Source organism: Panthera leo, chromosome C2, assembly GCF_018350215.1.
Source record: "Panthera leo isolate Ple1 chromosome C2, P.leo_Ple1_pat1.1, whole genome shotgun sequence".
In the NCBI taxonomy this organism is placed as follows: Eukaryota; Metazoa; Chordata; class Mammalia; order Carnivora; family Felidae; genus Panthera; species Panthera leo.
In genome coordinates this window covers 68943821-68956172 of record NC_056687.1, presented here as the reverse complement: position 1 = coordinate 68956172, position 12352 = coordinate 68943821, and the positions used below count along the sequence as shown (strand labels likewise).

The 12352-nt window shown below is 44.9% G+C and overlaps 1 protein-coding gene across 5 annotated transcripts in view; it reads left to right on the top strand.

Moving 5' to 3' along the window:
• The window catches only part of MYLK (myosin light chain kinase), a 278996-nt gene that overhangs the window by 130476 nt on the left and 136168 nt on the right, over positions 1-12352 (top strand). For all 5 annotated transcript variants that reach the window (XM_042903128.1, XM_042903127.1, XM_042903126.1 and 2 more), the window contains one exon: positions 9643-9850. In XM_042903128.1, coding sequence (XP_042759062.1) covers positions 9643-9850 — 208 coding nt within the window. The remainder of the gene's footprint in view (positions 1-9642; positions 9851-12352) is intronic.

Below are 12352 nucleotides of genomic sequence, written 5' to 3'. Positions count from 1 at the left end.
TGAAAAAGTACTATACATTGACATAAAAAATGTGTGATGTTATTATTGGAGGTTAGGGGAGGTGTTTAAGGGGGAGGGGGATTTGAGAGCTAAAAGCTCAGATTCCATACAGAGAAGTTAGGAAATAATCCCTAAGATTAAAAAGAATAAAGTAGTAGTTATGTATGGCTGTTGTTTAGAAATATGGGAGAAAATACCAGAAGAAATGGCAGCAAGAGTTGAAGATGATTCTCTAAAGGAGGTAGAAATTGGGGGTGGGAGGGGTGGAGCAGAGGCTTGCTTTTTTGTTGTTGTTGTTGTTGTTGTTGTTATGACTTCTAGTACCAACCGATATTTTGGTCATGTACGTGTATTGTCTTGGTAACAATAAAACCATTAAAAAAAAAAAACATGTTTGGGGAAAAAAAAAAAAAGCAAAACATGTTTGATTGTGTTTTTCTGCCCGACAGGCAGTCAGACACTGACATTGAACAAGGAGCAACTTTGGACTCCTTACCTGGCATGATTCTCTATGCGGATCAGGATACTTTGGGGCAACTGGGGCCTGGAGAGGACATTCTGCCATAAGTAGCAAGCTCCTATGTCTGCTCTCTGCCCCTTGTACTGGGTGTTTTCTGACAGTATCGCAGAGACACTCTCCTGGCCATATTGATGCAGACAGCCTGAAAGGTCCACTTTCAAAACCCCACCTGCTCCCTCCCTTCCTCACAGCCTGCCAGCTGGGAGAATCCAGGCAGAATGCACGCTTTGTGTGGTAACGTGTATGTGGAGCAGGTGTTGGGTCACAGGGGCAGCCTGGAGAGACTAAAAATTGGAAATCAAGCCAAGGGGACCAAGTCAAGAGGTTTTGGGGTTGTTGGGACCCTCGGCTCATTTTTGCCCACTTCTGCTTTATACGGAATACTTCATATTCTCAGAGGGTCCTCATCATACAGGACCTTTCCGGTATGACCTGTGGCCAGTTTTAGAGTCTTGTGGTATCTGGGCTCTGCTCTTTGAGGGGCAAGGAGGCATTGCCAAATGGTCTGCGTATTGTTTGGGGAGCAGTCCCGAGATGCATCTGTTCTGCCAGTGAGGTATGTCTGTCTCTCCTTCCAGGTCCAGCCACGACTGGCTAGAAACTCCAGATTTATTACCCCAGATTTATTTCCTTTCTGACACTCACCCATGCCCTTGAAATTCCAGGCCTGCATTAGTCAGTGAGGCAGAAATCAGGGTCTCTGTCTCCAGGGTCCACGTGGTGTTACAGGAGTGGAATGGTGGTGCAGTCAAAAGTACAGACTGCGTGTTTGTTGTGAGATGTGCTCTGTGATGCTACATAAGAACAGTGATCGCTTCTCAAGTAAATATAATAAGTCCATTCAACTAAAGCAGAAGCTGTTCTCAAAGTATTAGGTTTTTATCTAATTGAGAGTGTAACACCTTGAGGGTGTCTTTAAGGATGTGAGTTGTATAGGACGAAGCCCAGCAAGCGTGAAGGTTTACAAGTATGCATGTTTCTTAGGGCATTTTCACACTGTCAATAAAGCTGGGAGCTGAATGGGTTCTGGGGTACCTTACTATGAAGAATTATTTACTCTGAGGAGAAGAGAGAGATCTAACTTGTAGACTTTCTTAATGTGCTTATCTCATTTGATCATTAACTTTTCCATGCAAGTGGATACTGGTATCATCCCATCGTACAACTGTGTAAACTGAGGGCCACATAAGTTAAATAACTTGGCCCAGGTTAGGCAGCTGGTAATCGGTGCAGGCAGCATTCATACACAGATGTGTCTGATTCCAGAGACTGTATGCCTTCCCAAATTAGGACTCTTGTTTGCAAGTGACAGAAACCACCTCTACCTGGGCTAAGCAAAAGAGATCAGTTGTCTTATACAACTGAGTGAATCCTGAGTCCAACACAGTTCAGTCAGGCAAGGTCTCCATCTCTTTTCTTCACTGTGCGTGTAATGTCTTATTCAGCAGGTGACTTCCTCTTCTTGGGTGGGGGCAAGAACACAGGGGCGGGGATGGGAGAAGAGGATAGCTGTAGATAGCTTCAGGCTTGCATCTTCCCAGCTTGAGATCTCTGTGAAAAGAGACAGCTTTGGTTTCCCTTTATTCTAACTTAAAACTGCAGTGAAGAGCTCTGATTGGCTGGCTTGGATCATCTGTCCATTTTTGGAGCCCAGGCACATTGGCCAGGAGGCAGCTGACTGACTGGTGTTCCCACCATGTGGTAGGCAGAGGGGCATGGGGTTCTTTACATGCCCCCTTACACTGGGGAAGGTGGGCAGGAGATCTTGAGCAAGTCAAACAAAACCAAGCCACAGCACATATTTGTTAAAATCTCTGCAATGCCACATGCCTCCTGTTAATATTTTAATATGTCTGAGAGCATATCTCAACCCAGTAGCAGAAATGGAGAGCTCCTGGGCCAACCTCATCAGCTGGAGAGGCCATGTCCTTGAAAGTCATCATGAGAACGAGTAAACCGAGAACCCCAGGGCTTTGTGAAGAGAGGCTACTGGTAGGGCTTAATAATCCTGCAGCCACCCCGGAGCAACTGGGAGTTTAAACAGAAGGACACTTGCTGTCATAAGGAAACTATGAAGTTACGGGAACTAGGAGAGCAAATATGTAAGGAGTCCTGATTACACTTAGGATTTTGTTTCTTTGTTGGACTGCTTCAGGTGTTTTTAGGTGTTTGTATCATTAAAAGGGAATCAAATAAAAAAAGTTGCATGCATTGGTAAGCTTGATTTAGATAAAGGAAAATAGATTTTTTTTTTGAAAGATTCTGAAAGGCCTGGGGTGTAACCCAAGGCTGCCAAGACATCGCCTGCCTTGTGCTCTGAGTGGGATGAAACATGAAGTTCTCAGACAAGGTGCCCATGTCTTGGGCCATGGAACTTGCCATAAAAAGTGGAAGTGGCTGATCACAGAGGGAGACTTTCGGCATCTGTCCCTGAAGACATATGTGGCATTTGCTGAGCCACTTTGAGGAATGGTTCTTTACATTCTGATTTTATTTCTCATGGAACCACTTTTGCCCTCACTGTTTCACCTTGGACTAGGGGCAGGGTGTGCCAGCAATTTCAGCTTCTCACTAACTGCTGTTTTTGGCTAGTCTGATCTCTTCCTGATGGATTCTGTGTGTTCAGTTAAGGCTTTTGACTTTTGGCAACGGGATTATTCAAAGTGTCTGCCTGTCTATAGGGCTGTGTGCCAGTTGCTAACACAGACACAGACCCCCAAGCTTGGTCATGCCATGCCCGTGGCTCACCCTTCACTCTTCACCCTCATAATATATCCATGATGTCAGTTTTATAGACATTTTTTGTGGTTGAATTTGTTTGGGGTGTTAATGTTTTCACTCTCCTTTCTGTGCATCATATGCATTTATTTATTATCTGAGTGAGCTTATACTTGGAGTTGGGGCAGAGGATTCCTCTTCAACCAGTTCCTCGGCACCATTGGTTTATTTCCCGTTATTTTTTAGTTTTCAAATCACCAGCCCTGACCAAGTAATTTATCATAGGGGAACTTGTTTGTTATGTAAGAAACAGCCTTGAAATAGGGTAAGAAGTTCAGAATCTTGTGTTGCAGGCAGTCAGGGAATTATAAGCCGGTAGACAGTCATGTTGCAGAGTCGGTATTGTCCTGCTCAGGGGAGAAACTTCCGCCTAACAGGTTTCTGAAATGTCCATCTGCTGGGCTCAGCCATTCCCAGCATCGATTCAGTGACTCAATGAGATTCCAATGGATAGTCTTGGGTAACCCCTCGAGTCTACTGTTCCCAGCCCCGAAGTTTTTTAGCTCACGGCTCATGGTTTCTTTGTCTACCTACCTTCTCAGCTCTCTAGCATCCCACTGGACGGCCTGTTTTCACCCTGGCCTCAGTGCAATCCTGGTTTCTCTCCTCTTGGTCTCCCTCCATCTCCAATAGGGGCGGACTCTCAGATACATCTCCTGCCCGACCTGGCTGATAACATCAGCCTTCAGTTGTGTGGGCTTGCAGTGTGCATGTGGAGACAGGCCTGACCAGAAACAAAGGACTTGCAGGAGATCATCAAAAACAGCAAAATCACCCTCTGTCTACCACTCCCCAAGCTAAGAAGACAGACATGTTGCCCCGAGTCTTGCCAGGGTTGTGGAGACAGGGAGCTTATCGCTCCTCTGGGCTTAGGCTGTGGTAGGCCATGGTAGCCTGTCCTGAGCACCTTGGAATAGACTGAAAGCCCTTCACACATGGCAGAGAAAAATCAAGTCTTAGTGCCTTTAAGAATGTTTCATTTTCGGTCATTAAGTAAATTTCAAAACAGCACCAGCTTTTGAAAAAATGTCTCTCGAGTATAACAGGTGGGTGTAACATAGCAGCTGAGCAACTGCCCGCTTTCTCCTCATCTCCCAACACTTACAGAACGAGCCCCCATTCCCTCTACAGGCCTTTTGAGGACATAAAGGTTCGTGAGGACGTTTTATGGAACTGGAGCACAGTTTTACTATTTTAAATTATTATAGGGGTTATGGTTATTCTATCTTTATTTTTATGACAAGTTGTTGGTTATGCTCTTGATTTATTTGATCCCAGGCTTTTGTTCAAGAACACAACCTCCAATTAAATGTGGTTACTGTGGCAAAAATATGATTCTCCTTAGAATGACCCTCTGTGGGGCTGTTTCCAAAAACTCATTATGGTAAAAAGGCAAGGCTAGCTGTTCATGTTCGTGAGCATGTCTCCTTGTGGTCACTTGGTTTTCCTGTATGGAGGATTAGAGGGTAGGAAGGCTGTGGGCTGGACCCAGAGGAGACTAGAGGGAGAGACAGGAAGCTAAGTGGGTCACTATTCAGAAACATACTATCTCACAAATGGCCTTAGGTATCAGGAGCTGTTTTCTCTTCTGTGAAAGAAGGAATACAACCTGAAGAGGCTAGGTAGCTAAGCCAGTCCCAGGACTCAGGCCTCAGGTCTCAAGCTGCCCTCCCTGTATCACACTGAATGTCCTGGGGGGTGTCTTGGGCACACGTATGGCACTAATCCAGTATATCTTAGACTGTTCACATTGCCATAACAGAAATACCATAGACTTGGTGGCTTAAACAATAGAAATTTATTTCTTATAGTTCTAGTGGCTGGGAAGTTCAGGATCAAGGCACCACTAGATTCAGTGTCTGGTGAAGGCTTGCTTCCTTGCTCTTGCTGTGTCCTCACCTGATGGAAGAGGTGAGGGAGCTTTTCACTATCCCTTTTCTAAGGGCACTAATCCCATTCATGAAGGCTTCAATTTCAGGACCTAATGACCTCCCAAGGGCCCAATCCTAATACTATCACATTGGCAGTTAAATTTGAACTTATGAATTTTGGAGGAACACAAGCATTTACTCTATAGCACTGCCTGATTGTTACTGTGGGGGGACACCCAAGACTTGTTTTGGGCCTGGCCATATCTTTTATGAACTCTTTGACTTTTTCTCAAAGTGGAGAGCAGATATTACTTTAATGAGAGATTCAGGGTCTATTAGAGAAAGAAAAGACACGTATCAGTGTTTTAGGTTCTACAGTATTTGTCCTACCAAAAACATGAATTTACAATGAGGAATAGAGAGATCTCCACTTAATGTGCCATTTACTGACTAATCATCTACTTCTTTGGGCCTCTTTCCTCAGCCCTTTGGACTTAATAATATGATTGGCTTTGTGTGCTGTGTCACTGACACTCTTGGAGCCCTACCCAGACCCCCTTCACCAGGCCTGTATACCCATTCCCAGCCACTGTGTTGGCTAAGGGTTCACAAATGGGATTCCCTAAGCCCTTATTTGGGGTTCTGCTTCTGGATACCCCAACCCAAGACACTTTGCTCTTAGTGTTGCAAGAATGAAATGAGATTCAGTATGTGAAGGCCCTCTAAAAACTGAAGTATCAGTGGGTGTTTAGTGTGACCTGGGACCAAACTGCAAAATTTCTAGCTGTGGGTTCTTGGCTGAAGGTTCGTGATGAAGGCGGATAAGGCACCCAGGGAAGGCAGGGCTGTTGTCTTGTATCCCAAAGGTGTGAACCCAGTCTTCTCTCTTTTTCTCACCCAGGAGTCCAGGATAGTGGACAGACAGTAAAAATGGGTTTACATAAAGCTGATTGTCTTTAAGTAATGTTAGGTAGTGGTGGAAGGTTTTTCTCATATTAGGAAGATAAGAATTGGAGTTGCAAATCATTTAGACCTTGGAACTGAGCAAGGTCCCAGAAATCCTTGTGTGTGCTTCAGGTGCAAGGTGCTACAAAAGTCCTACTGCAAACTGCAACTTTCTAAGAGGTCCCAGTTTCAGCATATTTAAAAATTCCTGGATGTTTATTTCAACAGGACATTTCAGGGGTAAATTGGCAGAGGAGGAGAGGGTGGTGTAGAAAGCAAGAGGAACATTGAAAGAGGGAGCTGGGTCCCTGAGGTCTAGAATACTTGCAAAGTCCCAGTTAATCATTGATGCCCCAGGGCCTGATGGGCCACCAGAGGTGGCCTGGCTGCAGGGGGCCAGAGTACTTGCTAATGGAATGCTAGCGATGCCTTTGGTGCAGTTAATGATTTATCTCCTCCCATTACAGTGTTCTGCACTCCCTTTCTGTGACACTGTCAGGAGGCTGTCTAATCATCTTCTGGAGGTTAGGCTGTCTGTGTCTAACAGAGTGGAGGAGAAGACCATGGTGGTTTGCAAAATCACTATAGTACTTCCAACGGGCTGGGCTTCCTTTTGTAAGAAAGAGTGTCTTTCATTAGTTGTTTCCTAAAAATATGTTTTAACAAAGTAATTGTTGTCTGATGTTCCTTTGTGTGAACCTTTGTGCCAAGATAGCGTCACAGGATGATGTGATTTTATATGGGTACACAACATTTATCACCATCAAAGTGCATAATGTTTATTTGCAGAGTGCTTTTATTTCCGTTGCTAGATTTAAGTACCTTGAGGGCCTTGACAGATTAATGAATGTTTATATATTCGTTATACATAGTAATATAAAAGAAATACATATATTCATTTAAAATTTTTTTTCTACTTCACAAAGGCCAGCTATGTTACTTGCAGAAATACCAGAAAATACTCAGTAAAGAAAAAGAGGAGAGACCCAGAGATAACCACTGTTAACACTTTGTTTCATATTATAATAGATGTCAGACCTTATCTGTCCAAGTGAATGTGGCCCCCTTCAGCACCATCAACCTTACAATAGGACTTGAGGGGCACCTGGGTGGCTCAGTTGGTTGAGAGTCTGACTGTTGTTTTTGGCTCAGGTCATGATCTCACTGTTTCTGGGTTTGAGCCCCAAGTCGGGCTTTGCGCTGGCAGTGCAAAGCCTGCTTGAGATTCTCTCTCTCTCTTTCTCTGCCCCTCCCCCACTCTCACTCACTGTCACTTTCAAAATAAATAAGCTTTAAAAAAAAGAAAAAGACAGGGGTGGCTCAGTCAGTTAAGCATCCAACTTTGGCTCAGGTCATGATCTCATGGTTCGTGAGTTCGAGCCCCGCATCGGGCTCTGTGCTGACAGCTCAGAGCCTTGGAACCTGCTTTGGATTCTCTGTCTCCCTCTCTCAGTGCCCCTCCCTTGCTCTCTCTCTCTCTCTCTCTCTCAAAATTAAAAGCATTAAAAAAATTAAAAAACAAAAGATAGGATGTGTTTCGGTGAAGCTGCAGTGTCTTCAGACATTGTTTTCTGCTTCGGGGGGAAGTGACTTCAGAATCTGAGCATTCCCTCACAGATACTCAGTCTCTGTCACGAATATGGTTTAGATTTCAATGAGAGAGGGATTTTTTGTTTCCAGAAATAATAGATAAGATGGGTAGGATTGATTTGAAGTTTTGATTTTGTTTTTTTGTTTTTTTGCGTTTTTCATGGAGGCCAGACTACATATTAGGGAGGATGGGGAGACAGGCCTTGTGAGGTTCATAAAGTGGCATTGAAGGGATGACTATGGAATAACCAGAGAGGGGATTATTCACGTTGGGGCTTTTTTCTTTGTGATTCCAGGCTTCCTTTCCTAGGAAGACATTTGCATGCTGGCTGCTGAGAAATGGGTTTGAGGATGAATTGATGGCTGGATGCCTGGGAATGGAAACGAGCACAGTCCAAAGACAGCTCCTGAAGCTGTTAGCATGGTTGTTTCTGCATTGGCGTGCTTAGGGGAGTCGCTGTGTTTGGATGCCGATGTGCAATGCATGTACCTGCTTTCCCCCTCTCTCCTTTGTACCGATATAGCATCTCTCTGACCTTGCTGGGGATGTGAGGAGGATTATTGCTATAGGTCATTGAAAGCTCTCTTTGTAAATGCAGTTTGGGGTCATCCAGCAGATTGTGGTTTTGTCCCATCCATGTCCATTCTCTTTTGTCTTGCAGTGGATACATGGGTAGGAAAAAAAAAAAAAAAAAGCTGTTGCTACCACCAGTTTATAATGCAAACATTTTCTTTCTCGGGAGATTTTTGTGATGTTTTCCATGCATTTTCCAGTGCTAAAATCCCTTAATTCTGGGTCCAAGGCTGTGCATCGATGGGCCGGTCTGAATCCTGTTCCTCCAAAGATGAGTCCATTCTGAAGAGCCTGTTGAGTTTCAGGGGTTGGAGGGCCCTTGGGGAAACTTCTTTCTCTGAAACTCAAGGTGATTTCTTTTCTTGGAATTTGTCCCTCTTAATCTTCCCGTCTTTGGGGAAACATCTCTCTCTGAACAAGTTACTATAAGGCTACAGGTACTTAGGAAAGTGCTTACCACTTGGCACTCAATAGATGTTGGTGGCTGTTTTTAGAGACAGCCGTCTAGAGCTGCACAGCTCCATGAACACATCAAGCAGAAACACGTGTGTTGTTGTAACTTTTCTAGTACCGCATTAAGAAAGTGAAAAGAAGCAAGTAACATTCATTTTAACAATGTATTTTACTTAACATGTCAAAAATACTATATTTTCTATGTGTAATCAACATTTTTAAATGATCAAGATAATTTTCCATTCTTTTGTTCACACTAAGTCTTCAAAACTGGAGTGTAATTCACACTTATGGTGTAGCTCAGTTAGGACTAGCCCTGTTTGGAGTGCTCCATTGCCATGTGTGGCTACCATGGCTTCCATCCCGGGTGACTCCAGTCTAGAACCTTGCCACTCAGGGTGAGTTCTGGAGACCAGAAGCATCAGCACCATCTGAGACCTTGTCTGAACTGAAGAATCTCTGGCTCCACCCCAGACCTAGAGAAGCAGAATCTGCATTTTAACAAGTGATTTATTTGAATATCCAAATGGGAAGCCCTGGTCCAGAATGCCCAGGCTTAGTCCCCACCCCCTGAAATTTTGATTTAATCTATCCAAGGTAGGAGCTGGGCACTAGTATTTTTTTAAAGCCTCCCCTGGTGATTCTAATATGTAGCCAGGCTTGAGTCACTTGCATAGTGGGCTCTGGAGCCAGGATGCCTGGCTCTGCCCCTTTCTACCTTTGAGGCCTCAGAAAATCTACTGAAAGACTCTCCGTGCCTCAGTTTCTTCATGCCATGAAAGTAGTATCTGCTCCAAGGGATGTTATGAGGATTAAGTGGTTAATACGTGCAAAAGCACCCAGAACAACACCAGGCACATAAGAAGCACTCCTTAAGTATAAGCTCTCACCCTTTCTTCTTTTCCTTGAAGGTCCGGGGTTACCCAGAGCCCCAGGTGACGTGGCACCGAAATGGGCAACCCATCACCGGTGGGGGCCGCTTCCTGCTAGATTGCGGTATCCGGGGGACTTTCAGCCTTGTGATTCATGCTGTCCGTGAGGACGACAAGGGAAAGTATACCTGTGAAGCCACCAATGATAGTGGTGCCCGCCAGGTGACAGTGGAGTTGACTGTAGAAGGTGAGTTTCAGGAAGCGAGAATCGTGGTGGGAGATGAGCTGTCAGTCTCCCCAAGGCCTGCAGCTCCTGCTTCTGCCCCTCTCGGGCAGAAGAGAAACCCACAAGGGAAAGCGTGCTGAGCTCTGAACTCAGGACCTTTTAGTCTAATGGGGGAAATGTGGTTCCTGAGAACAAGGGAGGCATCCCAGGAGACACGGTCAACCTCACATCACCTCACTTGCCTGCTCTAGCCTTCCTATGGCTTCCCCTCACACTGAGACTGAAGCCAGACTGGCCCCACCTGGCTCTCCAGACTCATCAACCACTCCTGGCCAGGCTCCCTCCACTGTGGTCAAGCTGTCACCTCCCTGCTCCCCACCGCCCTTCCTTCAGCAGGTCTCAGGGCCTTCCCCTGCCGTTCCCTGTCCTCCTTCAGGTCTCTGTTTCCAGGTCCCCTCCTTAGAGGACCCTTTCTGACCACCCTAACCCCAGAACTCTCCGTCTTCCCACTCCCCCTGAACCTCTAACTAGAAATGCTAGGAAGAGAAGGACTTTATATTGTTTTTGCTGTATCTCTAGCACCTAGAAAACTTCCTGGCATAGGATAGGTACTGAAATATTTGGGAATGAATGAGCAGTGTTTCTTATCATCATTATAAAGTAATACTTGCTCATTTATAAAAATTTTGTAAAACTCAGAAAAATATATAGGAGATAAACATACCAATGTGTTAACACTAATTATTTTGTCTTCCTTTTCCCCTCTGTACTTAAAAAATTCTATCAACTTTATTAACTGTAAAACTTCCAGGAAAAACATTGACCATAAGTAAAACTGTTTCTTTTGCTGTTAGTGTATCCCCCACATGCTGAAGCCCCTCCACTGAGGAGAACATTTCCAGTTCAGGCCACTGGCTGCTGCTTAAAGGCCTGATGTCTGAAAGGACATGGGGGTTTGTCAGACCCTCAGAGTTATGACGAGGCTCCCTTGACCTCAGCTTATAAGCCTTTCCAGGGGCTTATAAACCAGAAGGTCAGACTCACTTTCTCCTCTCTCAGGAGACAGTCTTCCCAACCTGGTTTTGAGGGACACTGTATGAGAGGATTAAGGTAGCCAGGGAAGGTTCCAGAGGGGGTGAGGTGCACCCGGGCCAATGTTTTCCCTGCTTCCCTACATCATTGAAAGACAGGCTGTTTCACAGAACAGAATGTGCATAGTTTGGATGCTTTCCCCGAATTATTTAACTGAGTGACTCATTCCTTTTAATGACCTTCAAGTGCCTGTGGGCTGGAGCATTCCAAATGGAAAGTGGCACCTGATCAGAGTCTCTGAGTGGCCCTCATCTTGGACAGTTCTGGTGCTGTGCTTTCCCCTACATTATGCACTTTTTCAATATCCATAAATAAAAATTACTTTCCCCCCTTGTATTAGTCAACTCAAGCTGCCATAACAAAATACCACAGACTAGCTGGCTTAAATAATAGAAATGTATTTTCTCACAGTTCTGGAGGGTGTGTTTGGTTTCTGATGAGAGCTCTCTTCCTAGCTTGCAGATGGCCATTGTGTCCTCATATGGCAGAGAGAGAGCACCAGTGTCTCTTCCTCTTCTTATAAGGGCAACAGCTCTACTGGATTAGGGCCCCACCCTTATGACCTCATTGAACCTTTATCACCTCTGTGGCCCTTTCTCCAAATACAGTCACACTGAGGGGTAGGACTTCAACATATGAATTTGGGTAGACACAAAAGTTCAGTCTATAATACTCCTTTTCTGACTTTCTGTTTATTGCCGGGGAAATGGGGATTTATGAGTCAGAGATCCAAGGTTCTGGTCCCAGCTTTCACCAATCATATGTGTGACTTTAAACCCCTGGACCTCTGTTCCTACAGAATAAAGGGTTTAAATTCAGTGATCTCTATATCCTGGGCTAGCCTTTGTTTTCTGTGATCCATTTTAAAGGAATGGAGTTGGTTAGGCACGCAGAGGAGGTACCTAAAACCCAAGTAATATGAAACCTTTTTTTTCAACTCCCACTTTTGAGGAAGTTAGAGCTGATGATCTACTAAAATTTTTTCCTGCATAATTGAGATGTGGGCAACAGAAAGGAAACAAGACAGGAGAGCTACAGAGGAAGGAGAGAAGACTAAGGCTCTCAATCCTGTCCCCTCCCATTTGGTTTTAATTTGGGGAGACTTAGGCTCAGACCACTTGAGACGTTTTAGGTTCTAATCCTAGGAGAGAGAATGGCCGAAAAGCTGCAGTGTCTTTAAATGTGAATGGCCGTGTATGCATTCTGCTTCTGCATCAAAGGGCCATTTCATCTGTGGCTTAGGACCACCCTATAGATCATGGGCCTGGTGGGGAATGGAAATTCTTACAAAGGGGATCTAGCAGCCACCTGCCTTCTCACCAACTCTGTGCTAGGCTTCTTACTTGGAAAGATCAGAGGTCCTGGAATTAAGAGTAGAATTCATATGTGAAGACTCTTGACCCCCTAGTGGTCAGACTCAGAAGGCAGCGT